General features: G+C 47.9%; 1 protein-coding gene across 1 annotated transcript; it reads left to right on the top strand.

Annotated features, from left to right (window-relative positions):
• The first annotated feature begins 588 nt into the window (after nt 1–588).
• LOC124467390 (oxidation resistance protein 1-like) lies at nt 589–27,052 on the top strand. The gene is made up of 15 exons (XM_047019667.1): nt 589–671; nt 6,805–6,887; nt 8,929–9,036; nt 9,154–9,261; nt 11,601–11,738; nt 12,190–12,374; nt 12,591–13,375; nt 14,021–14,192; nt 15,587–15,755; nt 20,094–20,174; nt 22,198–22,323; nt 23,305–23,457; nt 23,724–23,819; nt 24,344–24,417; nt 24,521–27,052. Exons 2-15 carry the CDS (start codon nt 6,849–6,851, stop codon nt 24,654–24,656), a joined length of 2,370 nt encoding a protein of 789 aa, XP_046875623.1. The 5' UTR covers nt 589–671; nt 6,805–6,848; the 3' UTR covers nt 24,657–27,052.

The raw sequence follows: 27,052 nt of genomic DNA, 5'->3' as shown, positions 1-27,052 counted from the left end.
GTTGTTCTGCCCACTTTACTGGAACACACAAGACAGCACCAACTTTGTATGGCTGTTTGTGTGTGTGTGTGTGTGTCAGTGTAAATGTGTGAGTTTGTGTGAGTGAGTTTGTGTGCCTGTGTGTGTCAGTGTAAATGTGTGAGTTAGTGTGTGTGTGTGTGTGTGCATCCAAGCAACCAGCTGGTTGTTGTAAAATGGAGCACTGCTCCGTTTACTCCTTGATTTATGAGCCTTTATGAGCGGTTGGTTAACAATTAAAATATTACTCAAACACACACACATACAGACCCATTCTGGATTGCTCTTTGTCTCTTGTAACCAATTCCCTTTCTCACTCATCTCTATCTCACACCCACTTTCTTTCTTTCTGTCTTTCTATCTATCTATCTATCTACTCTCTCTCTCTCTCTCTCTCTCTCTCTCTCTCTCTCTCTCTCTCTCTCTCTCTCTCTCTCTCTCCGTCCCCAGGTTAAAGAAGAAGTCTCAGTCGGTGGATATCCCATGTGAGGGGTACCTCGGGTCGCTGGCCCCCTCCTCGCCCCTCGTCCGCTTCCTGCCGCAGGCCGTCGCCAGGGCAACCTGCGGCGCAACGCCCGAGGCGAACCACACCACCAATCAGAAGCCCCGCAGCAACCCACGCCGTGGCGAGCTCAAGCGAGGCAACACTATTGGTGAGGAGCTGGGCACCGTAACCTTGTCCTGGGGAGGAGTGGGGTTACGTGTACACGGTCCCAAAATGAGAGGTGTGTAGAGTTCCCTCTGTGCACATCTGGGTTTGAAAACACACACACACACACTGACACACCCGAACCAGTCCGCCCAGCAGGGAGTGAACCTGGGTCTCCTCCTACTACCAAGCCTTCCCATTAGACCGAGGTACCGTCCCATTGGCCTGAGGGGAAGTCAAGGTTGTGTGTGTGGCGGGCATAGGGGCCTCTGTAGCGTCCTAGTAGAACACAGCCACACACACACACATTCTCATTCTCTCTGTCCCTCTCCCCCTCCCCCTCTCTCTCCCACCCTCTCTTTCTTTCTCTCGCTCTCAGAGAGAGAGAGAGGCTGACAGGCGTTTAGAGAGAAAACAGGGGGGGGGGGAATCCAAGGTGTATCAGAACGACATGGCATCTCCAGATGACAGGAAGTTCAATCATCTGGCCTTGGGTGGCCTTAGATGAGCAGCAGGAAGTGACACGAGCAGACAACAGGAACTAATGTACTGACACTCAGCGGGAACCTTCTCACTCTCTCTTCGCTCCTCTTCTCTCCCTCTCTCTCTCACTCTTCCCATTTTATATTCTTTCTCTTTTAATGATGTCACATGATGCTCTCTCTCCTTCTCCCCCTCTCCATTTTTTTCTTCCTCAATCCATCATCTTCTCTCTTGCTCCTTCATTTACATTTAGTCATTTAGCAGACGCTCTTATGCAGAGCGACTTACAGTAAGCACAGGGACATTCCCCCCGAGGCAAGTAGGGTGAAATGCCTTGCCCAAGGACACAACGTCATTTGCCACGGCCGGGAATCGATCTGGCAACCTTCAGATTACTAGTCCGATTCCTAACCGCTTAGCCATCTGACTCCTTCAACTCTGCTCCATATGGTATTAACTAGAACCTTAGTTCCACCTGGAGAACAGGTATCAGGTATCGTTCCTTCCAGACCATTTACCGGTTTATAGTCACTGTGTTTAAGAGTGGGGCTCAATTTGGTGGCACTTTGCACAGGCATGCATGTACTGAACTCGACTATGTTTGGGCTCCTGGCCACAAGCCAAACTGCTCATGTGGATAAACATTAAGCGTACAAAATCATACGATTTGATAAATGTATTCAGCAGAAGGTCTACCCGACATTTTGTGTTAGAGTTAAAATCATTACTATGAAACAGAGTGATGACTGTCACGTAAATGCTCGAGAAAGAGCCTAGAGTTCTTGAACTGGTGAAGGAGTGCGTCTCACGGTATTCTGATTGCATTCTATTTATGAAGCCCTATTATGTTCATTTATCCTCAAAATGGTCAGCTCGCTAAATTATTGACAGCTGTTCTAGCCAGGGTTGGAATTGTGATAGAAGTATGGGGGGTTCCACAAGATCGTGTGAGTCAGAAGTACTTTGTTCTAGCAGTATTTCGGTGGTCAGTCAAGGAAATTGTCTGTATTGACCATCCACAGTGCAAACTATCCACATTTTAGTATGTTCCATGCAACAACTGATGCAGAATATATTAATATAGTTATAAGTTAAAACATTATGTGCACGTAGATAGACAGAGAGACAGATACAGGCAGGCAGGTTAAGCAAGCTTTGAGACAGAGAGACAGGCAGGCAGGAAGACAGGCAGGCAGGAAGACAGGCGGGCAGGAAGACAGGCAGGCAGGAAGACAGGCAGGCAGGAAGACAGGCAGGCAGGAAGACAGGCAGAAGGACACACACACCAAAATGAATGACTGTCCATTCCCTGCTTCCCTCTGGCACACACCCCCAATTTCAGGAAGTCTGGAAACATATCTCACTTCCTGTTACACTGCTGCAGTTCCTCTCCCTGCCAGACCATGTGACCTGGGAACTGTATCCGGGCCCTGTCATGTGGTCTAATATGTTCTTATAAGATCTTATATAATATGGAATGACATGGTCTTTCATTCTATATGGTCTTGGTCTTACAAGATCTCACATGGTAGACATGGTATTATATGTCCTTACAAGATGATTTATATATATATATATATATATATATATATAATATAAAACATAATATATTATATGGTCTTATAAGGGCTTACAAAATCTCAATATGGTAATACATGGTCTTATGTGATCTTACATGGTCATACATGGTCTTATGTGGTCTTACCATGTGTTGAGAGGGTAGGGTGAAGGTAGGAGGTGTCGAGGGTGGGAGGTGTTTAGGGGTAGGTCGGGGGTTGAGGGTGAGGGGAGGGGAAGGGGGCTACCCTCCCTGACGTCCTCCTCTTCTGGCCCCTTGGCTCTGTGGAACAGAGACATCTGGTGCCCTGTGTCATCATAACTGCATAACCTGCTACCAGCACCAGGGGAGTCAGGGAGCTACTAAGAATAGAGCTCTGAGGTAGTGTGTGCGCGTGTGTGTGTGTGGTGGATGCACTGGGGGAGGAGAGGAGGAGATCAGGGCGTGTGTTTGTGTGTGTGTGTGTGCCAGGATAGACTGCAAAGGAAGACCGCAGGGAAGGAGAGGAGAAAGGAGGGGATAGAGGGGAAGGAGGGAGGGAGGATGGAGGGAAAGGAGAGAAGAGGGACCGGAGGAGGGAAGGGGAGGAGAGCTGGCGAGGATGAAGGGAGGTACGTAGACAAGAGGGGAGGGAGGGAGAAGCGAATGATGGAGGGGTGAAAGGCTCAAAGGAGGCAGTAAGGCAGGGATGAGGAAAGGGAGGGAGGGAGGGTGTCGACGGATGGAGGGAGAGTAGCTGCTGTGTTTCCTGTCATCCTGTGGTCTCTCTCCCTGTCTTCCTGGCCTGCTCTCCTGCCCTGGCAGGACACTCCCCCACAGCCTGACTCTCTCACATGGACCACTTCACCCAGACATGACTTCATTCAGCAGCCGCTTTCATCCAAATCCACGTGCACAAGGTCCATATAGATTACAGTTGAAGATCGAGGATCAGACATGCACAGTTTGAACAGAGTTTTGGTGTTCAGAGTCCAGGAATGGTGTATCTTGTGACAGTGGAGGCATCACATCACAGCTAGCAGGAACGGTGCAAGATAAATATCTCAGCTATGATATAACATCTGGAGTCAGATGGCTGAGCGGTGAGGGAGTCGGGGTAGTAATCAGAAGGTTGCCGGATAGATTCCCCGCCGTGCCAAATGACGTTGTGTCCTCGGGCAAGGCACTTCACCCACTTGCCTCGGGGGGAATGTCCCTGTACTTACTGTAAGTCGCTCTGGATAAGAGCGTCTGCTAAATGACTAAATGTAACATCTGGCAAATTCACAAACAAGGTTTATCGGGACACAGCTATTCCACCTTTAACAGTACTGTAGCTATAGCCTGGCTGCCAGCCCAACTTATCCCCGCCCACAAAAAAATGTGGTCGGGAAGTTGGGTCTGGAGGGGCTCGATTGCGGAAAAACGATATCCGAACAGGAGCTGTTCGGACCAATGAAATTGTCAGAGCGGGCTTTATACGATGATGGACAGATGATCAACAGTAACGTAATCAACAACGTCACCAAAGAGCACTTGGGTTGAATTCGTTTTCAACAAACAACATATTACGTTGCTCTGATTAGTTGTAGGTCTATCCAATTGAGCAAAGAGGCATTTGTTTTACGAGCTCGGTTGACACATAGTCACAGCCCAACGGAGAGTTTTCAGACTCATATTCTGACTAGAATTATGAGTATGACAATGTCAGGCTACTGTAGCTATGCTGGTCCACTGTACCTCAAACACCATACATCTTACAAAACATTGTGCTAGATTGCTGACTGCAAAGATTGTCTCTTTGTTTGTGTGTGTGTGTGTGTGTGTGTGTGTGTCTTGTTTAAGGATACAATAGGTATGATTTTGGAAGGTAGGATCAGTAAAAAAAAAAAAAACCTATAAACATGTTGTCTAAGTTACCGAGGCCCTGTAAGAGTGGAATGACAGTTTATAATTGTTGATGTGTTTAACAGGTTTAGGGTTTGGGAACTCAGGACTTGCAATGGTCCCCTCCAATTTTGAGTTCCCACAAAGATAGCAAAACCAACCTGTGAGTGTGCTTGTGTGCTGCCTTGGTGTGTGTCTCATGGCTGCATGTCCAGAATCATGAATGAAGGTTCTCGAAGTCCCGGAACCTATGGGTTGCCCCCAGAGACAAAACTAGCTGGAGTTCTCCTGGCAGACAGCAGAGTCCTGGTCCTGGTGTCCTCACGTCTCCACACAGGGACTGGGTTCATGTATCATTCAGAACACAGGAGCATGGCTGGATAGCAGACACAAGGAGGGATGCTGCTCTAATCACCTGGTGGGGAAGTGTAGGTAATGCATCTTATTTATTTACATTTAGTCATTTAGCACACTTACAGCGAGTACAGGGACATTTTCCCCCGAGGCAAGTAGGGTGAAGTGCCTTGACACAACGTCATGTGCACCGGCCAGGAATCGAACTGGCAACCTTCAGATTACTAGCCTTGTGCTCTACCCGCTAAGCCACCTGACTCCCTTTTATAATGTATTTATAACGTAGTTATTTGACAGACTCTTCTATCGAAAGCCTTTCAAACTAACGTTTAGTGTACCGGACTGACTTTTCATTTGAACATTTACAGGTGTTGGCTGATAGGTGACTAGTTTCCTTGGTGTGTCCAACAAGATTATACAGCCACTCACAGTCACTACTTCCTTGTAGCAACCAGCAACTACTTCCTCATAGCAACCACCAACCACTTCCCCATAGCAACAATAGGTCACTTACCATGCTTGGCTCGGCAGAGAGACAGTACCACAGGGATGACACTTTTAGGTGCTGCAACACACACAAACATACACATACACACACACAACATTCACACATAAACACACATTTATACACACATACACACACAAAAACATACACGTATACACACAACATTCACACATCAACACACACATATACACAGATATGTACACACATATATGTTCACGCAACTTGTTTGTCCTGATGATGTTTTCTTCAGGGGCACCTGTTATGAAGTTGACATCCCAATTATTAACAAAACCAGACCCCACCACCCTAGAGGATGAGCCTACATTACCCAGAATACCCCAGAGGATTGGCCTACAAAACCCAGAACACCCTGGGGTATCAGCACTTAGTAATACGCACAATGCCCATATTGACGTCAGCAACAACTAAGAGAAGGTGGGGAAGAAAGAAAGAAGGGGGGGAGGGCAAGGAGGTGAGAGAGAGAGAGAGAGAGAGAGAGAGAGAGAGAGAGAGAGAGAGAGAGAGAGAGAGAGAGAGAGAGGGATGGTGGGAGATGGGAGAGGTAGACTGGGTGGACATTGAGTCAGAGAGAGAGGGGGAGAGAGAGAGAGAGAGAGAGAGAGAGAGAGAGAGAGAGAGAGAGACAGAGAGAGAGAGAGAGACAGAGAGGGAGGGACAGAGTGAGTGAGCGAGGGAAAGAGAGAGAGAGAGGGGTAGGGGAAGGGATAGATGGAGAGAGAGAGAGACAGGGAGCAGAGACGTGTGTTAAAGGGACAGGAGCATGTGGGAAGATAGCTAGATTAAAGACAGATTTAAAACACTAAAACACTTTACATTGACAGACTAGTAGACAGAAGGACAGACTGACAGTCAAGTAGACAGACAGAGAGAGAGAGAGACAGAGAGAGAGAGAGAGAGAGAGAGAGAGAGAGAGAGAGAGAGAGAGAGAGAAAGAGAGAGAGAGGGAGAGAGAGCAAGAAAGAGAGAGAGAGAGAGGGGGGAAGGGAGTGAGAGAGGTAGATAGAAAGAGAGAGATAGAGGAAGGGAGAGAGGGTTTGGGAGAGAAACAGGGAGAGAAGGGGCTCAGCAGGGCAAGAGCCAGAGAACCAGAGGAAGAGAGAGAGGTAGGAGTACAGAGAGAGAAAGAAGCAGGAACAGATAGAGAGAGAGTGCGACAGTCAGAGAAACTGAGAGAGAGGGAGAGGCAGCAGTGTGATGCAGCTAGCCAGAGAGACCATCTGTTAGTGCTAGCCTGGTTAGCGCTGTTAGCTTCTGTGGTCACATGCTCCGGGCTCCCGGCAGCCGTTGCTAGCAGGATGAGGCGTCGAGAGCGCCGGGCTGTGAGTGTAACGCGGGCTCGTGTGCTTCCAGACGCGGGCCAGAAGAAGAAGACAGACGCCAGGGATGTCCGCCGCATGTCCTTCCAGAGACCACGCGGAACCACGGAATATTCTGTGAGTCCTCCCGTCATGGACGATATCTCTCTCTCTGTCCTCTCTCTGTCCTCTCTCCGGTCTCTCTCAATTCCGTTTCCTCTGTCCTCTTTCTCTTTCTGCCTCCCGTGTCCTGTTCTCTCTCGCTCCCCTCTCTCTCCCCCTCTCTCTCCGTCCATGTGGTCTCTGTTTACATGCTGTGGGGCGATACAGCTGCTTACGGTATGTGTACATATGCTTCCATCTCTCTCTCTCTCTCTCTCTCTCTCTCTCTCTCTCTCTCTCTCTCTCTCTCCCTACCTCCCTCCCTTCCTCTCTCTCCTTCCTTTTTCCCTCTCTCTTTGTCTTTCCATGCCACTGTCTCTTTCCTCCATCCCTTCATCCCTATCTCTGTAGACCCTTTCTCTCCCTCCTTATGTGTGGAAGATGGCTTGGTATTGTATTGATTGATAATATTAATGTGACTCACAGGCCTCACCTGTGTGTGTGTGTGTGTGTGTGTGTGTGAGCTGGTTCGGCATTCTATGACCCTTCCTCTAGAATGCATCATCATTGATTCCACAGCGAGCGAGAAACACAAAGAGAAAGAGAGAGATGGAGTGAGAGAGAAAGCGAGAGAGGGAGTAGGAGTGAAAGAGAGGAAGTGTGAGGGAGGGAGAGAAAAAGAGTGAGATGAGGGGAGAGAGAGAAAGAGTGAGAGGGTGAGAGAGGGTGGGAGAGAGAGAGATAGAGAAAGACAGAGAGAGACAGAGAGAGAGAGGGGGGGGGGAGAGAAGGGTAAGGGGAAACGGATGGGGAAAAGGAGGATAGAAATAGAGAGATCACATTCCTGCTCTTCAGATGACCCTCCCTCCCCATGCTCCCTGGTGACAGCCAGGCTAACCAAGCACAGAGGAATGGATGACTAGCGGAAGATCGTCCTATCACAGAAGCAGACCAGACCACTTAAACCCCACACAGCCAATCGGGATCCCTGCCCATCCTTATTCTAGTCAGCCTGTGTTTGGTCCATAGCAGGGACTGTAGGACGGATCAATGGTGGAAAGATTTTACTGACTTCAGGACTGATCTTTTTCATTTTGGTCATCTGCTCACAATGTTCAATATTCAACACTCATTCCCCGAACACATCTACTATCGCTATTTGTCGTAAAGAAATGCAGTCAAATCAGATGAATGGTAGTTGATATCAGGAAACCAGCAGTGACCTGGGTCTTCTGGTCTGTGTCTGACGTTCGCTTGTCATGTGACCAGAAGACCCAGTTGATGGATGAACTACAATTCTGTCCCCTATTCGGAGCCTACGCAAGCAGTAACGCGGAAAATAAACAAACGATGCAAAGACAGTTCACAATCTGGGACAGCGAAGCGAGCACGACCACAACAAAATGAATCCCACTTACCCCTGAGCCATATTAAGGATTCGTTCAAAAGAAACGAATCGTTCGACGAGCCATCACTAGCATAGATGAGGGAGGATAGTGCTCTGGGCTTTGTGTGAACAATGTGGTTCTGAGGGACATGGCTGTTTCATCAGTGGGGTTCTAAGGGGGATAGGGTTCTGTATGGATTAGTGGCTATGCTGTCAGAGGATCTAGTAGTCTATATGTTACAGGTCCACTTACAGCAGCTACTGTGCATGTGGAGGGGGTTGGGAGGGTGAGGGAGGGAGGGAGGGAGCAGCCCTCCAGCTGGCTACATGGAGGTAATGGGCGCAGGAGGGGGGAGATTGATCACCTGGTCATTTGAGCCTTGGTCTAAGGTGACATCCCCCTGGGACTGTTCTGATTGGCTAATGGGACAGGAGGTCAATACATGGTGAAGAATTCCCTCCTCTCTCCTCTCCTCCCCGGCCACTCACTTCTCCTCTGCTCACCTCCTTACCTCTCCTCCTCTCATTGTCTCCTTTCTCTTCTCCTCTTCTCTCAGATGACTGTGTCACTCACATCAGTGGTTTTCCAGGTTTACCCTTGAGGTTGAAGTTAAGTTGTGTCTGTGTGTGTGTGTGTGCTTGGGTGGGTGTGTGTGTGTGTGCGTGTGTGTGTGTGTATCCATGGTTTAGGTGGAGTCTCGGGACACTCTGAACAGCATCGCACTCAAGTTTGACACGACTCCTAACGAGCTGGTTCAGCTCAACAAGCTGTTCTCCCGAGCTGTCGTTCCTGGGAAGGTAGGACACACACCCACACACGCAACACATAAACAGGCACACACACACATACAGGACACACAACACATAAACAGGCACACGCACACAAATAATGGTTGTGCTACTGTGTGCTTGCAGGTGCTGTATGTTCCAGACCCAAACTATGTCTCCAGTCCTGAGAGCTCTCCTTCGCTCAGTCCTGTCAGCCCTCTCTCCCCCACATCCTCCGACACTGAGCAGGCCAAGGTACTTCCTCACACTACATTACCCACAATCCCACTGTCACTAAATCTCCTTTCCCCTACACCAAGCCTTACCAACAACATGCACACAAAACAACAACAATAATAAACACACAAACAATCACATCAAGTCCAATCCAGCGGTATAGGTTGAGAGAGAGGGTGAGACACACACTCTCATTCACACATGCACTGACACGCACACACACTTGCATACACGCACTCACTTTCAATCACACGCAAACATGACACATCAACACACTCTCTCTCTCTCACACACACACACACACTTCCACCCTCCAGGGGAAGAGCAATTATTCACCCAGAGAAAGGAACATTCAATAAGGCAGCAAAAGATCCTTCTGCTCGTTGGTGGTGCTGTCAGGTATTAGGCAGGGCTGTAAGAAGCAACACTGTGGATTGGTGTGATAGATACTGTATGTGTGTTGTATGAGTGTGTTGTGTATGTGATAGCTACTGTGTGGGAGTGCTGGGTGAGTGTGTTCTGTGTGTGATAGACACTGCTTGTGTGTGTGTTGTGTGTTGTGTGCGTGATAGATACTGTGTGGGAGTGTTTCATGTGTGTTGTGTTGTGTTGTGTGTGCGATATTTGCTTTGTGTGTGTGTGTGTTGAGTGATAGCTACTGTGTGTCTTCGCTAATGCCAGAAGCTAATTGGCTCCTAATATGAGAGCTTGAGGCGCTGGGCTAGAGAATGCAGTGGGGTCAGTAAGGAGAGAGGGAGAGAGAGCGAGGGAAAAGGAGAGGTTTGAAAAGAGAGAAAGGGCGAGGGATGGAAAGCGAGAGAGAAGGGAAGAGAAATGGAGAGATGGCGAGGGAGAACGGAAGAGGAATGTACAGATGGAGAGACAGATAGAAAGCGGAGAGATAAAGAGGGATGGAGAGAGAGAAAGGAAGAGGGAGGGTAGAACAGCGAGAGAGAGAAAGAAATTAGAGATAGGGGGAGAGACAGAAAGGGACACTGATGGCGAGAAGGCGAGTGAAAGAGAGAGGGAGGGAGAAAGGGAGGTGGATAAAGAGAACGAGAGAAAGAAGAGAAGGGAAAGAAAACAGAGGAAGGAGAGAAGGAAAGAGTGATAAATATGTGAAACACAAAAGAGTGAAACATGCAGACAGTACAGACCCATCAGGGGGTTACAAACCCAACTTTGTTGCAACATTGCCAGTAAGTTGCTGCAACATTGTGTGCCGGCTGGAGAGTTAACTTACCTGGTATTGTCGCCTAACTTGCTTTCTTGACAAAACAAACTGCTGTGATTGGTTGAGCTGTGTCTTGAGCTGCAGTGTATAAGTTTAACCACTGGGAGGCAGTAGAGTTGTCAACAAACCTCCCACACATCTCCATTGATCTCTGCTTCAACCATTTTTTTTACTAACAGGCCAGTAATCTAACTTGCCCGCTGGTTAACCTACTGGCTAGTTAACTTGTTGACTGGTCAGTGTGCTGGCTGATTGAATGGCTGGTTAGCTGCATGAATGACTGGATGACTGGCTTTTGCTGACTGACTGGCTGACTTGCAGTCTGACTGACTGGCTGGATCATTGACCAGTGTGGCTGGCCGGTTGTCAGGTTGGTGCTGTGTCACCGAGATCAGTGCTGAGTCTCTAGGCTGGGCCAGGTAACCTGCAGACACACACACACTCAGACATCATACACACATGCACACACATACATCACCGTCACACACACACCTCCAGATGGTCTTGAGATCTGTCAGGTCACCAGGGGGCTCTACACTTCCTCAGTGATTCATCTACTACACACACACACATACATACACACACATCACACACGCACATATTTCAAACACACATATCATACACAAACACACTCACATACATACAGTACATATCACAGACACACACATATCATACACACATCTAAACACAGACACACATCTACTGATATGAAACTCCCTCTCAGGCACATACAACCATGTCATACATTTAGTACGCCTAATATTACAGTATGTGTGCCATTGCAATAATACAGTACAGTCATACATGAACACACACTCAGACTCATAAGTACTAGAATAATGTGGAACGTTGATGTCATGTTCTGAACACAGTTCTGCTTGGTGAGAAACAGTCCGCCCTACATGTTGTTCCTCTCATACCATCTCTACCAGGTCAGGTGCCTGAAATTAGCCTGACTGATTGATTGACTGACTGGCTGGCATGTTCACTGACTGGCTGACCGACTGGAAGGATGGCTTACTGACCGGCCAGTTAGCTGGCTGGTTGGCTGGTTGGCTAGCTGGCTGGCTGACTGACAGCTAATTCGTCCATTCACCCTCTCATCTGTTTGATTGACATCCAGGACGGCGAGGCGTCCCAGCGGCGGGATGCCCCAGCCCAGCCCCGCCCTGTCAGGGTGGTGTCGTCCACATCTGAGGAGGAGGAGGCCCTCACTGAAAAGTTTCTCAAGATCAACTGCAAGTACATCACTGACGGCAAGGTGTGTCCCTCCAAGATATCACTAGAGCGTACCGGTCAGCTAGCACCAGTCAGCTAACACGTACACTCGTCGGTTAGCTGTATACCAGTCAGCTAGCTGTATACTGGTTACTGTAGGTAGCATCAGTCAGCTAGCTGTATACTAGTTGCTATAGCTAGCACCGGTCAGCTATTTTTATACTGGTTAGCTAGGTGTGAAAAGCTGTACCTCATCAGGTGATGAGACCTCATCTATTGTATTGTCAAGCCAGGGTAAAGATCAATACAGACACATTTCCCAGTCATGGTGTGAGGGACACAATAATCCCTTGCTTTGAATTATGGGTAATTATGCAGTCTTATTAATGAAGGTATATTACCGGTTATCATATACCAGCTTGTGGAAATCATTGATTGTGTTTTGAGAACCCTAGATGGACAGCATTCATAACATGTGTTTGCTTATTGTCCAGGGTGTGGTCAGCGGCGTGCTCCTGGTCACCCCCAGCAACATCATGTTTGACCCCCACAAGGCGGATGTGTTGGTGCAGCAGAGTGGCTGTGCGGAGTACGGCATTATGTGTCCCCTGGACGAGCTGCTGTCCGCAGCCATGTGCACCGAGGTCACCGACGCCAGGATCAAGGAGTTTGTCCCCCCGTAAGTCTCCTGGCGACCCCCGTGTGACCCCTGACCTCTGTGTGACCCCTGATGCCTGTGACCTGTAGTGGAGGTGTGTGTGTGTGACTGTGTGTATGTCCACACACCGGAGCCTGCTTCTGGCTTTGCCGCTGTTAAAGTGTCACTTTATATCCTGTGTGTGTTTGTGTGTATGTCTGTGTGTGCATATTTGTGTGTGTGTCTGTGTTCCTTCAGAGATCTGGAGTTGCCCGCATCGGCCCCAGAGCCCAGCCAGATGAGGAGGGCCGCCCGTAGCAACCTGGAGGACGCTGCACAACGCGCAAAGGACGCTGGGAACGACAGCGCCAGCACGGCGCCGCGCAGCACCGAGGCCTCGCTCTCCGAGGACGTCTTCACCGAGTCGGAGATCTCGCCCGTCCGAGACGACCCCGACCCATCCTCCGACAAACTCCGCCGCCTCAGGTCCTCCGGAGCCTCCTCCGAGTCCGTCCAGACCATCAACCAGGCCGACCCCCCCTCCAGCACCACTACCCCCGCTCCAGATGCCCTCAGCCCCAGCCACACGCCCAGGCAAGCCCTAGGCTCTGACGAGGCCTCCAGGAGAGAGGGGTCCACAACAGACTGCCTAGCCCAGCAGGGGGAGCCTTCGGTGGGGAGGGGGGAGCAGACTACTAGCACTGGAGCAGGTGAGGGGGAGGCCAAGTCTCACATCACACCAGAGTCACAAGCATCAGACAGTATAGAAGCTAAGAAACAAAACCAGTCTGGGGTCCAGACCCAGAACCAGAAAAGGGACCAGAACCAAGAGAAGGACCAAACCCAGGACCAGAACCAGAGCCAGACTGGGGACCAGAACCAGGAAGGTGTTCAGAACCAGGAATCACAATCAGGCCTGGAGGAACTCAGAAAGCTTTGGAAGAGCCACACAACGCAGTCGACCAATGAGCAGGAGGATACGGATCAGCTGACAGTCATAGAGGCTGCCCCAGCCACTCATGAGAGGCCGGGAGCAGGACAAGGTAAAGCAATAGGGCATTCACATACGCAGCGGCGTGGCAAGTTGCAATGCATTGTCAATTAAAATGTAAATTGGGGTGGAGCCAAGGGGCACTGAAGGGCAACAGAGAGTGTCAGATTTGGGGGCAAAAAAAGTTGGGAAATTAAGCCAACCAATCAACGGTCCCCATATAGAAACACATTTTTTTTTGTTGCTGTTTCTAATCGCCCCAGTGCTGTATAATATATTTTTGTATGATTACCGACATTTAAACAAAAACATAGCCATCTTAGCCATGGCACTTTCATATGTTTATTGTAAAAAAGAATCTACAAACAAGGACGCTAATAGCTAACGAACGTAACTAGCTAGCTTGCTGCGCGTAACTTCCAACTTAGTTCTCAGTTACAGAGATTTGATATCATGTAAGCAAAGCGATGCAGAGGTAAACGTGTGAATACCCTATGAGAGAGCTGCGTAGCTGATCAACTTGATCATGTTGTCAGTGTACAGAATTCGAATTTAGCCTAGTCTGTGTCCTTAGCTGTGACCACACATGACCAGATGTTGAATTACATAAACTGCCCCTCCCTTGCCCTCCCTCCTCCTGTACCCCCCACCCCCCCCCCCTCCTCCTGTACACCCCCCCCACCCCCCTCCCTCCCAGCCCCATCGGTCCCCAAGGACAGGAGGAGGCCCCAGGGCCTCAGGTTCCTGTGTCTGCGTGTGGGCCGGCCAATGAGGAGAACCTTCCTGTCCCAGGCCAACGCCTCCATGCACCAGTACGCTCAGAGGGACCGCAAGAAGCACGAGTACTGGTTTGCCTTCCCCCCCGACAGGTGAGGCTGGGCAGGTTCACACATACACACATATATACAGTACCAGTCCAAAGTTTGGACACGTTGGGAAATTTCCTGTGGGAAAATGTGTCCAAACTTCGGACTGGTACTGTACATGTCTACGTGCACACACAAACGCACACACACATATATACTGTATATATCTACACACACACAAACACACTCACATGTGTTTGAGGGTAGAGGTGTAGTAGAGGTAAAGAGTAAAGGTGATGGTAGAGGTGTGGGTGGAGGGGAGGGTGTGGGTGGGGGTGAGGCGAGTGCTCAGTCAGCTGGATTTACAGGCTGAGACCATGGGCTTCAGACTTGAAACAAGGAAAGCTTTCATGGTCTTAACTATTCTGCGTGTCCTTTAAATCATGAATGTGCATTAGTGTGTACATTTATGTGTATGCATTTGTGTGTGCACACGTGCATGATGTGTGTGTGCGTCTGGTGCATGTCTGTGTTTGTGTGTGATTGGCATGACAAGTTCTCTGTGTAACCTCATTAGTGTTGCTGTGAGTGCTGGATTGTATGTTTAATCGGGGACAGTAAATCAGCCTAATGTGCCCTAACAACCTGAGTCTCTCATTCTGTTAGAACTCCCTTTAGTGTGTCATCAAGGGGGAGGGGGAGAGAGAGAGAGAGTTAGAGAGAGAGAGAGAGAGAGAGAGAGAGAGAGAGAGAGAGAGAGAAAGAGAGGGAGGGAGAGGGAGGGAGAGGGGGAGGGGGGGGGGGAGGGGGAAGGAAGGAAGGAAGGAAGGAAGGAAGGAAGGAAGGAAGGAAGGAAGGAAGGAAGGAAAGAAGGAAAGAAGGAAAGAAGGAAAGAAGGAAAGAAGGAAGGAAGGAAGGAAGGAAGGAAGGAAGGAAGGAAGGAAGGAAGGAAGGAAGGAAGGAAGGAAGGAAGGAAGGAAGGAAGGAAAAGTGAAGAACGGGGGAGGCAGGGGTGGATGAGCAGATGTTTTCTCCTTCTTTGACACAATGATTCCACTGTCTGTCCCTTTCTATCTTTCTCTCTCCTTTTCTCTCTCTATGTCTCTCTCTCAATCTTCATCCTCTCTTTCTCCCTCTCTTTCCCCTTTCTCTCTCTCTCTCTCTCTCTCTCTCTCTCTCTCTCCCTCTCTACGTTAAGGAGAAGGGTGGGTGTATCCGTCAAGGGTGACAGTATCCGTCAAAACTCACTCACGTCAAAACTCACTCGTGTGACAGCTTGAGAATGGGTGACATTCTGAAATCACTCAGGTCTCTCTGTATGTGCCTTGGTTTACTGGACTGTATATACTGTGGGGGGGGGGGAGAACCTGTGAGTATGTCACTTCCTGTCCTCTGAGGATCAATCCCTGTCCTCTGAGCTGTGTTTTCTTCTGTGGTACCTGGTGCTGTGTCCGCAGGTCGGACCACCTGTACGGGTTCTTCGTCCAGTGGAGTCCAGAAATGTATGGGGAGGAGGTCGGGGAGGGGCCGCGGGAACCTGGCTTTGTGGTGGTCAAGAAGAACCGCCAGGTGGAAATGGGCTCTGACGAACCCCCGGTTCCAGACATCACCTCCAAAGACTGGGAGGTAAGAAACCTAGGCCATATACAGTAATCTTTATATATATATATATAAAATACAAAAACGTGTTTTCTGTGGTGATTTATGGTTTTGGATTAAATAAATAATAAACAGTATATATTGGGGACATATACAGTATCTATTGGGGACATTTACAGTATCTATTGGGGACATATACAGTATCTATTGGGGACATATACAGTATCTATTGGGGACATATACAGTATCTATTGGGGACATATATCAATTTTTAGCTGACACACGAAATGCCCACAGGGGATCTAATGACCACTGCACCTATAAACCACCAACAAAATCAACAACACAACTCAAATCAGAAACAAAAAAAGGGATTATCTGGACTCGTACGTAACACCAGCCTCACATGCTGTGGAATGATCTGATCCAGTCAGCAGATGTGACAGGTTGTAGTTACTGATATTCAAATCCTCCGTGCTTACGTACAGACGCTCTTAAGACAGAACCTTGACTAACCGCTTGCCGTGTCTCTGGGGCTGGAGGGTGTCTAATTGTTGTCACGGTACTGTGATCGACGTGAACTGTGGTCCAAACATCCTTCTTCAATAACTTGGTTTAGACAACCGAACAAGAGTGCACTGTCAGGCTCACTTATCAGGGAATTCAGGGAATTGATTGAAACTTGAGTTGTTTTCACCTGGAAAATCCCAACTTAAAGTGGTTTACTTGTTTACACACTGTATGTGAAGTGAACATGATTGGAGAATGGATAAAAATAGACCAGTCATGAAACAAGATGGTGTCACTGGTGGGGACTGGGTTTTACTTAATCTTGAATTTGCTGAAAATATATTAGTGCTTGTTAAATTGAAAATATATTTGTATTTGTTAAAGAATACAGAAAAGACACCAATTTCTGAGGCATTTTCTTAGTAAGCTACACCGACAAACTGTGTCCATGTAAAAATAGACATAGTTTAAAAATGTTAACTGTGTATCCTCATCTACACTTATGAACAATCTCTCTTTCAAAATTATAAAAATATATTTTAAAACAATTGATTCGTAGGCTAGTGTGTTAAATGTGTCCTTACTCTGTGTGTGTGCATTGAGTTGAGTGTGTGCTGTCTACCAGTGTTAAATCTTTGTTCCAGTTTGTTTCTGTTTTAAAATGACATATTTTCTCTGTTTGAGGGGACACAGGTGAACGGTATGTACTGTAATGTCTCGTGTTTATCTTGTTTTACACATCTCTCTCTCTCTCTCTCTCTCTGTTTGTGTGTGCGTGCGTGTCTGTAAAATGTTATTTATAACGCAAAATGTGACCGTAATTTCAAACTGTATTGGTGTAATTTTAAGAAGAAAAATATATATTCGGTGTTGTGTACGTGGATATATCCCACTAATACGGCGGTTAAGTGGGGATGAAAAGTGGATAAAATATATTCCTCAACAAGCAATATTCCAGTTATAAATATGTCAAGCCACTGGCCGTCCGAGGCAAGAGGACCCGTCCTCAAGGATAAATGACCAATCAGAAAATACGTTTACCTTGTTAACAAATCTTATTGGCTTCGCCTCGGCTCACTAGGCCAACCTTTCAAAGATAGTTCGCCCACTCAACGCTTCTAATGTTGAGAGACATGGTTGCAGCTCTGTTAAAGTATTATACGGCAGAGTGCATGACGAGATAGCAAAACTTTGTTGCAGCCTATATCCTGAAAAGTGTTCTTAAAACAAACGAGGATGCTGAATATGTTGTTTTCCAGACGCGTCAAAGAAGCGACACATCTCGCGCCCAAGTACAGCTTTGTGGTATGCATGTTTACACTTTTACTGTTCCAATTGCGACAAAGTAACAAACTTGAGATACATTTGTTGTCGTCGGTTGTTTTGTCTCGTTTGTTTGGAAATACTTCCAGAATAATCTATTCGATGGACTCGAATGTTTAAATTAAGAAGCGAATCGCTTTTTCTAAACACAGTCGATGGTTGGCTGTGGGTAATCTTTCTTCGCGAATACAACAGACTCGACTTTATAGACAATTTAAATTAATTGTGCAAGACACTAGACTCCCATCTTAGCCTACATTGGTTGGGTATATAGAGGATCATTTTGATACTTGCGCTGAATTTCAGAGACAACTGCTTGGCAAGACCTGTTGTAGCTAGTTGCATTCTTTCAGCTTGAGGGGGAGGCGCACTCCCCAAAAATAACCCCATTGCGCCTGCTAATCTCGGCGCGGCAGCAATATAAAGTTCCAGGGCAGCGCGGATGTGCCAGGGAGATATTTTCATTTGGTGTCACGTTTGCAAACGCTGAACGTACAGTAATCTCGCATGAAAGCGGACTTCTTGGCTACTTTTTTATTTTAGTTGATAGTTTAATTCTGGTGTTAATGTGTCTTCAGTGATTGCTCGGTGCCATGGCAACTAAAACGGTTGTAGGTTGGAGATACAGACCCGTCTGTCTGGAACGCCCCGGTGACATTACCGTCGGCTGTCCTTTGTTGTTGGTGTCCCATGGATGCTGGGGTATCGTTTGTTGTTGTTGTAATTGGGTCATCGGGTTTGCGCTATAGGTAAAATGTCAGAGAGAGAGAGACAGAAATAGAGATACCGCCAAGCCAGCCTTTTTTCAAGATGTTACAATACGAACTATAGCCTATTGGTGAGGCAAGTTTGTGGGCCCAAGTTTAAATGTTATTTTGATGAGTGTGAGCATATAATGACAAAGTTCAGTTTTCCAGTATTAGCCGTGGCCGTGTCCTACATTTGTGACTAGGCTATCGTTGAGTGTGTTGAATTTGACCTGAATCCTTTAATGGAACAGATAGAATCACATGTTTCTCCCGCAGTTGAAAACTTGACAACATTATAACTTTATTAGCGTGTTTGAATCAATCGACCGCTGGCATGGCATTATGAGGTCTCTCTCTCTCTCTCTCTCTCTCTCTCTCTCTCTCTCTCTCTCTCTCTCTCTCTCTCTCTCTCTCTCTCCATCTCTCTCTCTCTGTGTCTGTCTGTCTCTCTCTGTGTGTGTGTCTGTCTCTCTCTCTCTCTCTCTCTCTGACTTACCTTGCTGATCTGATTAAGAAATCTAGTCAAATTAAACAGCAAACACTGCATTGCTGCTCAATGCTATGTCATAGGTGTGGGCAAAACCAGGTCTGGCCTGGTTCAGTCCTTTAGTTAAAAGTCCCATGACATGAAAACTTCACTTTACGAGGTTATTTAACATTAATATGGGATCCCCTAGTCTGCCTTTGGTCCCCCAGTGGCTAGTAAGACCTGGTTTAGCCCAAGATGGCCCAAGTGTGGCCTGGTTTAGCTCTGTATTTATGTACTGGTTTAGCCCAGGTCTAGCCTGGTTGTAGGGCTAGGTTCTATACAGACTTTGGGTCCTATGACTCGCATAGCCAGCTAGGCCACCAACAAGCTTTTAATATCTTATTAATACGGCTGATGGGCTGCATCTCCTAACCCCCACATTTCAAGCAGGATCACTCCAAGCAGGACTAACCTCCCCTAACCACGCCCCTGCTGGGAAAGCATCAACTGACAAACCTTTGATTAGGATGGATGAGCAGATCTGCAGGTTCAGAAGTTCCCCTCTGTCACTTTGGATAACAGCTTTGAAAATAAACGTTCCCCCCAAAATTCCGTTGGTTTGATACACTGTCCGCCCCTTATGAGACAGACATCTTTATTTGCTCAGCTGAGTATTTAAGAGATCGTCTTTGACCCAGTCTTTGATTATGAGGCTTGGTTTGTAGCTCCATCAGGTGAACCCTCTTCTGTCGTGATGTTTAGAATATCAAAAACAGAAAACCAAGTCATGGCTTTTGAAAAGAAAGGAAATTCAGAATCACCCGTGCACAAACTAGGTGTTTCGTGTTGTATGCGGTTTGAAATACTAGCTTCAGAATATGGACCAGAGTGGTCTCTAGGTTAGTAGACCTGGTGACTCTCCACCTCTCATCCCTCCTCTCCCATCCTCAACATTCCTGCCATTCAGAGCTCCCAGGGTAGAGTTAGCTCCCTGTTCTCAGAGAGATGCTGGTGCTACAACCTTGTGACTGGTCAACCCAACTCTCTGGCCCTTCTCTGTGACCTTGTGATTTGACTGTCTCGTCTTCAGTCATGGCCCTGTGACCTCCTGATTGGTTGAGCCTCCTCTGTGAACTCGGGATCGGCCAAGCCCTCTCTCTGCCCCTCCTCTATGACCATGTGATTGGACTGTCCTGTCTTCAGTCACGTCCCTTTGACCTCCAAATTGGTCAATCCATCTCTCCGTCCCCCTCCTCTATAACCGTGTGATTGGCCCGAAAGGGTGTGATGTAGTTCCTGTCTCCGCCCCCTCAGGTAGTGTCTTCGTTGGAGTACCAGAGGAGGATCGATGCGTTAAACAGCGAGGACCTTCGCTCGCTCTGCAAACGCCTCCAGGTGCCCCTGACCCTTGACTTCTACCCAGAACCCATCTCCACTCTGCAGCACTATCTCCAAGTGTGCGGGGGTTTAGCTTAGGTGGTGTCAGACCAGGCCAGTCTCTTTTGGGCATTCGGAGCATTTGAAGTTCCAGATTCATTTCAAATGAGCTTTATTGGCACGACGAACGAGAGTCGAATAGAGCCTTGTTGAATTGGTTTGCCACCCACCTTCCCTCCCCCCACGCCTCTCTCCCTCTCTTCCTAGTAGAGGCAGCGTAGGTGTCTGTCTGGGGGAAGCCCCGAGATGCGATATGAGATGGTGGGATTTTCTGCTTTCCATCCCCTGTACAAATTCCAGTACAGTGGGGATGGATGGATGGATGGATGAAGGAGGGATTGAAGGAGGGATGGACTGTATAGCAGGACAGTGTTCGCTGAAGTCAATGAATACTTTCTGGAGGGGATGGACTGAACACACTCAAACATTACACTAGAACGATCGTATCCAATCGGTCGCCTACATTCTTCAGCCAACGTTCTCCCGCCTTTAATAATCGACTCCATTACCCAGAGTCCTCCTGGTGCCTGACCTCCTACTAATCCCAGCGTCCTCTGGTCCACCTGCATGAGTGTGGCGCAAACATCCAAGAGCTTCCACAAGCATAATAATACTGCCCTTCCAAGCAAAGCAAATTCTTGCTTTGACGTGGTAGACCCTTATGCCTCAATTGTGTTTTGGAGAGCATAGAGGGGCGGCTATCAGCTGTAACCTCAAAAGTCAACCCAAACCAAACACTTTGTAGGCCTTTTTCTCCGTTCAACTCAGAGCAGTCCCCTACCTACTGCTTGGGAGGGCAGAATACCTCCTCAAGATCTGTATGACCTGCCAGGGCCAGGACCCTGTGGTCTGTCTACCAGAGACGCTAGACCGGCCTGCCTGTCTGTCAGAGAGATCTTGGATATTTGCTGTTGGGTGCTGTTACTTTCTCCCTCCCTCAGTCTGAGACCTCTTGGATGTGTCCAGTTCCTAAGCTCTCCCCTCAAACCAGAACAGAACTGCATACCCAGCTTCCAGTCATCAGACTATGGGGTCAAATTCACTTCTAATTCCCTCTCTATCTCTCTCTGAACCTAAAGGCCTGTCCTTACTTCCTGTTTAACCAGGAGAACTTCCTTCTCTTTAGTTATAGACACCCAAAGCTGAGAGCGACTTAGAATTGAATTTGACCGATCCCCCACCTGGATAGGTATCCCTGTAGTTGGGGCTAAACTGAGCCAGATTTAGCCTGGTCTGGCCTGATTTAGCCCTAACTGGTTGCAGTGCTAGTGCTGCTCTCCCATGCTCCTCTTTGTGCTGACTCTGAGTGACTTCAGTCTGGAGACGAGCATGCTGCTTATCCGTGTCAGCTACACCTCTGTTCTCTGAACCTCCTCTCCTACCCTCCTCCACCCTCCTCTCCTACGGTCCTCTCCTCTACCCTCCTCTCCTACATTCCTTTACCCTCCTCTCCTACATTCCTCTACCCTCCTTTCCTCTACCCTCCTCTCCTACATTCCTTTACCCTCCTCTCCTACATTCCTCTACCCTCCTCTCCTCTACCCTCCTCTCCTACATTCCTCTACCCTCCTCTCCTACATTCCTCTACCGTCTTCTCCTCTACCCTCCTCTCCTACATTCCTCTACCCTCCTCTCCTCTCCTATATTCCTCTCCCCTCCTCTCCTCCACCCTCCTCTCCTACATTCCTCTACCCTCCTCTCCTACATTCCTCTACCCTCCTCTCCTCTACCCTCCTCCCTTACATTCCTTTATCCTCCTCTCCTCTACCCTCCTCTACCCTCCTACATTCCTCTATCCTCTTCTCCCCTCCTCTCCTACATTCCTCTATCCTCCTCTCCTCTACCCTCCTCTCCTACACTCATGTCCTCTACACTTCCTCTCCTTTGAACTCTTCTCTACACCTCTAAACCTCTACTCTCTCTCTTCTCTTCTGTACTCCTGCTCCTCCTCTCCTCTAACTTGTCCCTGTTCTCCGATCAGATCACCACCAAGGAGGTGGTGAACTCCAAGCTGGGCCCGACAGTAAGAACTGATGTGGAGTCAGAAGTGTTCCGTCCCAGTTTGAATGAACCCAGCGACCTGCTCCAGCCAGAGCACATTGAGAAGGTAGAACACTGGAACACATGAAAACATGGATCATAGAACGCGGGATAGAGAACACGGAACTCGCAGAATATAGGACATGGATCACACAGGACATGGAACACGGGACATAGAACACGGAACACAAATAACTTAGAACATGGAACACAGTACACACAAGGCAGAACTCATAACATGCAAGACAGAACACGGAACCAGCATGACACAGCACACACCACAGAACACAACACTTCCTGCTGTACTGGAACTCAAATCCACATGGAGATGTTGCTGTTCATACATAAATGTATGTATGAAAGAAATCATGGATTTAAATCTTATAGCAGTAGTTCCCAAATCTGGTCCTCAGGGCACCCTGTCCTGCCTGTTTTAGAGGGGTCTCTGCTCCAACACACCTGATTCAAATGAATGGTCGTTAACAGACTTCTGCATAACTAGATAACAACCCATTCATTTGAATCAGGTGTGTTGGAGCAGGGAAACATCTCAAACGTGCAGGACAGGGGGTCCCTGAGGACCAGGGTTGGTGACCACTGTCTTATAGTACCTAATACTGTACTATATCTACAGTATTACAGTATATCTAATGCTATAGTACAGTATCTGCATTTCTAATACTACAGTACCGTATCTAGTACATGATCCACTGGGAGATGGTAGCAGTCAAGCAGCTGGCTGTTCTCTGCCGACATTGAAGTGTGTGTGTTGGGTTAATGATCTGTACCTTAATGAAGCCCTCCAAGGATACTAGCCACTAGAGGGACCTGACACACATAGGTGGAGTAAGCACAAATACTGTACACAGACACACACAGACGCATATAGTCATCTACATGTGCACGCGCGCGCACACCCCTGCAGGCAGAGCAGGAGTGAACATGCCCTGTCCTCCAACACTTCCTCTGGGCGTGTGTGTTGTGATACCTAACGTGATGACCTTAACCCTACTGAGTGCTCTCTCTGCCGCCCCCCCCTTCCCCGCAGCTGGCTAAGAACCTCCCCCCGCGTACGATTGGCTACCCCTGGAAGCTGGCGTTCAGCTCCTCCAAACACGGCATGAGCATCAAGAGTCTGTACCGCACCATGCGGGGGCAGGACACCCCCGTCCTCATGGTGATCAAGGACAGCGACGGACAGGTGGGGGGGGGGTCTCTGTCTCTTTCTGTCCGTTTTTTTTATCTTTAACTGTCTCTCTCTCGCCTTCTCTAGGTCTCTCTACCTCTTTCTCTGTTATAGTCTCTCTCTCTAGGTCTCTGTCTCTCTTTCGGTAACGTTCTCTCTCTCTGTAACTATTTGTGTAACAGTATCTCTCTCTGTAACGGTCTATTTATGTAACAGTACCTCTATGTACCGGTCTCTTTCGGTAACGGTCTCTCTCTGCAACGGTCTCTGTCTCTCCCCAGCTGTTTGGAGCGCTGGCGTCCGAGCCCTTCAAAGTGAGCGATAGTTTCTATGGCACTGGGGAGACATTCCTGTTCACGTTCTGCCCGGAGTATGAGGTGCCTAGCAACAGCATCCACACGCCCCTAAACACCAACCCTCATAGCTTTTCTGCTAAATCATCACTTGTGCAAACGCTAAAGGCCCGCCCACACCAGGAATGATAGCTATAGCTATAAAGATACTGTTTCAAGAATCGTTCTTTATTTAAAACAATAGCAGAGTCCACACCGCAACGATTACGACAACTACATAGCGGAACGTTATCGGTGGGATCACTACCATCTGATGAACGATAAAACACTGACAACCAATCAGAATCCATCCGAATTTAAAGTGCCTGCGGATGTGAAATGAAAGACAACAACATTATAGTTATTGTTATAGTTCTCGTTACCATCCTTGGTGTGAACGGACCTGAATCGTTTTAGATGGAGATTCTCCGCTGACATCATGTAGTCTAGGTCAAGACTTTACATTTCTTTTCAAACGCTTAAAACCCTAAACATACTTATTTAACCATCCAGCACTAGCCTGTCTGGGATCTACTCCTGAATGTGTGTGTGTGTGTGTGTTTTTTCAGGTGTTTAAGTGGACTGGAGACAACATGTTTTTCTTGAAGGGAGATGTGGACTCCTTGGCATTCGGAGGGGGAGGGTGAGTAACACACACACACACACACACGCACAGCGGATAAATCGGACCAATTAAGTATCAAACAGAACAGTCTAAAGTTCAGTGTCTCTGCTGGTCTCTGCAGGGGGGAGTTTGGTCTTTGGCTGGATGGAGACCTGTATCATGGACGCAGCAACCCCTGCAAGACCTTCGGGAACCCGCGTCTGTCCCAGAAAGAGGACTTTGTCCTGCAGGATATCGAGATCTGGGCGTTCGAGTAGGAGTCAGAGAGAGGGAGACGATGGTGGAGAGAGACAGAGGGAAGGATGGAGGGAGGGGGAACGTGATGATGGACTCTTAAAGTGGTGCAGTGTTTTGTCCCACGCTGGTCTGTCTTAACTGTCTGCACACTCACCCCACAGGGAAACTCGGCTTCAGCTAGCAGTCAGGCTAACATTTACCATAGGGATCCTGTACAGAATATTAGCCTTCTGCTAACATTCAATGTAAACAACCTGCTGGACAGCTAGCATTGTGCTAACACACACCATTGGTATATTTTTGCATAGCTAGCATTGTGCTAAGATACACCGCAGGGATTCTGCTACTGAGCTAGTATTGTGCTATTGAAGTCATAGGGATCTTTTTATGCAGCTAACATTGGGCTAATATGCACCATTGGTATCTTTTTGCACAGAAAGTATTGTGTTAACATTTACCATTGGGATTCTGCTATGCAGCTAGCATTGGGCTAACATACACCATTGGGATATTTGTACACAGCAGGCATTGTGTTAACATTCACTATTGGGAGTAGGCCTATGTTGCACAGCTAGCATTATGCTAATGCACACCATTGGGATTATGTTGGACAGCTAGCGTTGTGCTAACAATCAAGCTTTATGGCTCCTTCATCCAAGACGAGGTTTGTCTGAGCGGGGGGCTGACTCTCAGTTCTTCATCGGTAACCAGTGTAGAACAGGAAGAACAGAATACAGATGTGGGAGTTCCAGAACCTTCCCAACAATAGAGAGTTGCGGCCTAACGTCCGTGGACTGATCCGACGGTCTGGCTGACTGTTGAGAGACAGGAAGAAGAAGAAGGAGGTCTGTCGTCTGCTTCGCTGGGCCACGGTTTCTAGAACCTTCCTTGACCTCCAGCCCTCACAGCAATACAACTGACCATGACGGTGGTCTGGTCCAGACAGGGTTGACAGGCATGTTATAGCAGTGCAATACTAACAGGAGAATTCCTCACAACGTACAGGGTTGCCATGAGGACGCTGGCCTGGTCACGCCATATGAGATTGCCATGGCTACAGTAGTAAAATAAGTAGATGCTTTTTTCGGCGGGGGGGGGGGGGGGGGGCGGGGTGACGACACCAATCACTATCTTATTACAGAGTAGTGCAGGTTCTTACACCTGGGTCACCTGGACACCAATCAGAGCGTCATGTCACAGATATATATTGATCTTCGTCCAATCAACGTCGACAAAACAACCTTCTAGAACATGCTGACGGCATTCTAGACTGCAACAACTGAGGTCCTGACCGACCCTGGCTCACCTCTTGACTTCACTCTGGCTTTGGCCAACCAGTGAACAGCTTGTCACTGACCTCACCAACCGATAGACAGCATCGCCGGGCCAGTGTCCAATCAATGAGCAGCGTCCCTGGACGAATCAGTGTTGAATCAGGATTCGTTGGCTTCCTGAATTTGTTCCAATTAGTGTGTCCACTGTTAATTTGTGTTCTTATTGGCTCTAGATTGATGTGTGTGAGAGTGGGCGATATCTGGAGTGTGTAACACTGTCTGGAGTGCTGATTTTATTTTTCAGAAATATACTCTACTATATTATGTAGCAACTATATATTTATACTCTATAATGATACTCCATGTTGCTGTTATCTGTGACAGTGATATGTCCCGTGTAGATGTGTTGGTCACAGCCGATCTATAATGTATACCATAATATGATCTTGTAAATAGTCTGAATAATATTAAACTTCCACAAGTCTCTATATACATAAGCTTAAACATTAACCACGTCATGTGTTTTGCGTCTTATAGTGCTGTAACGCTAACTAACTAATGGAGATGAACTCCTCACAAGAAAAACAACTTACAAGGTTGCCATGGGGACGGTTGCCATGTTATGCTGTGTGGGATCGTCACGGAAACGGTAGTCGTGACATAGGGGTTTCCACGGGTGATCCTCAGTGCAACAGGAACCAGACTCCTGGCACAGCAGTCTTCCGAGGTGTTTGTTGATGTACCACAAACATGTTGACGCACCTCAGTCACATGGTGATTGAGAGTACTGGAGAGGATTAAACAAAATGGCCACCGCTTCTCCTGGTCTTCTATGTGTGTCAGGGCTTCTCCATCTCTCTTATACCCGTCCAAGTCTGTTAGTCTACTATTAGTCCTGAGGCCTGTTGGAGTTCACGAGACCAGGGTCTTGACCAACACCCATACTACAATACTATTTACCATGGCAAAATGCTTCAAAGCTACATAGTATGGTAGCATTGATATTGGGACGCACCGTTAGTCTTACAAAACAGTGTCTTACTTCCTGGTTGAATCACTCAAAGGTGTGTCACATGATCTCTACTGATGTTCTCACTGGTCCACCATGTGTAACTGAGCAACAATAAACCACAACGATAATA

Source organism: Hypomesus transpacificus, chromosome 4 (genome assembly GCF_021917145.1).
Source record: "Hypomesus transpacificus isolate Combined female chromosome 4, fHypTra1, whole genome shotgun sequence".
NCBI classification, from domain to species: domain Eukaryota; kingdom Metazoa; phylum Chordata; class Actinopteri; order Osmeriformes; family Osmeridae; genus Hypomesus; species Hypomesus transpacificus.
The sequence above is the reverse complement of the archived record's forward strand: the minus strand, read 5'-3'. Positions and strand labels throughout refer to the sequence as shown.

Excerpts from the sequence above, each read along its gene's own strand:
- LOC124467390 (XM_047019667.1), top strand. The coding sequence starts at position 6,849 with ATGTCCTTCCAGAGACCACGCGGAACCACGGAATATTCT. Across the intron at positions 9,262-11,600 it reads CCGACACTGAGCAGGCCAAG|GACGGCGAGGCGTCCCAGCG; the intron begins GTACTTCCTCAC and ends ATTGACATCCAG. Across the intron at positions 13,376-14,020 it reads GAGGCCGGGAGCAGGACAAG|CCCCATCGGTCCCCAAGGAC; the intron begins GTAAAGCAATAG and ends CCTCCCTCCCAG.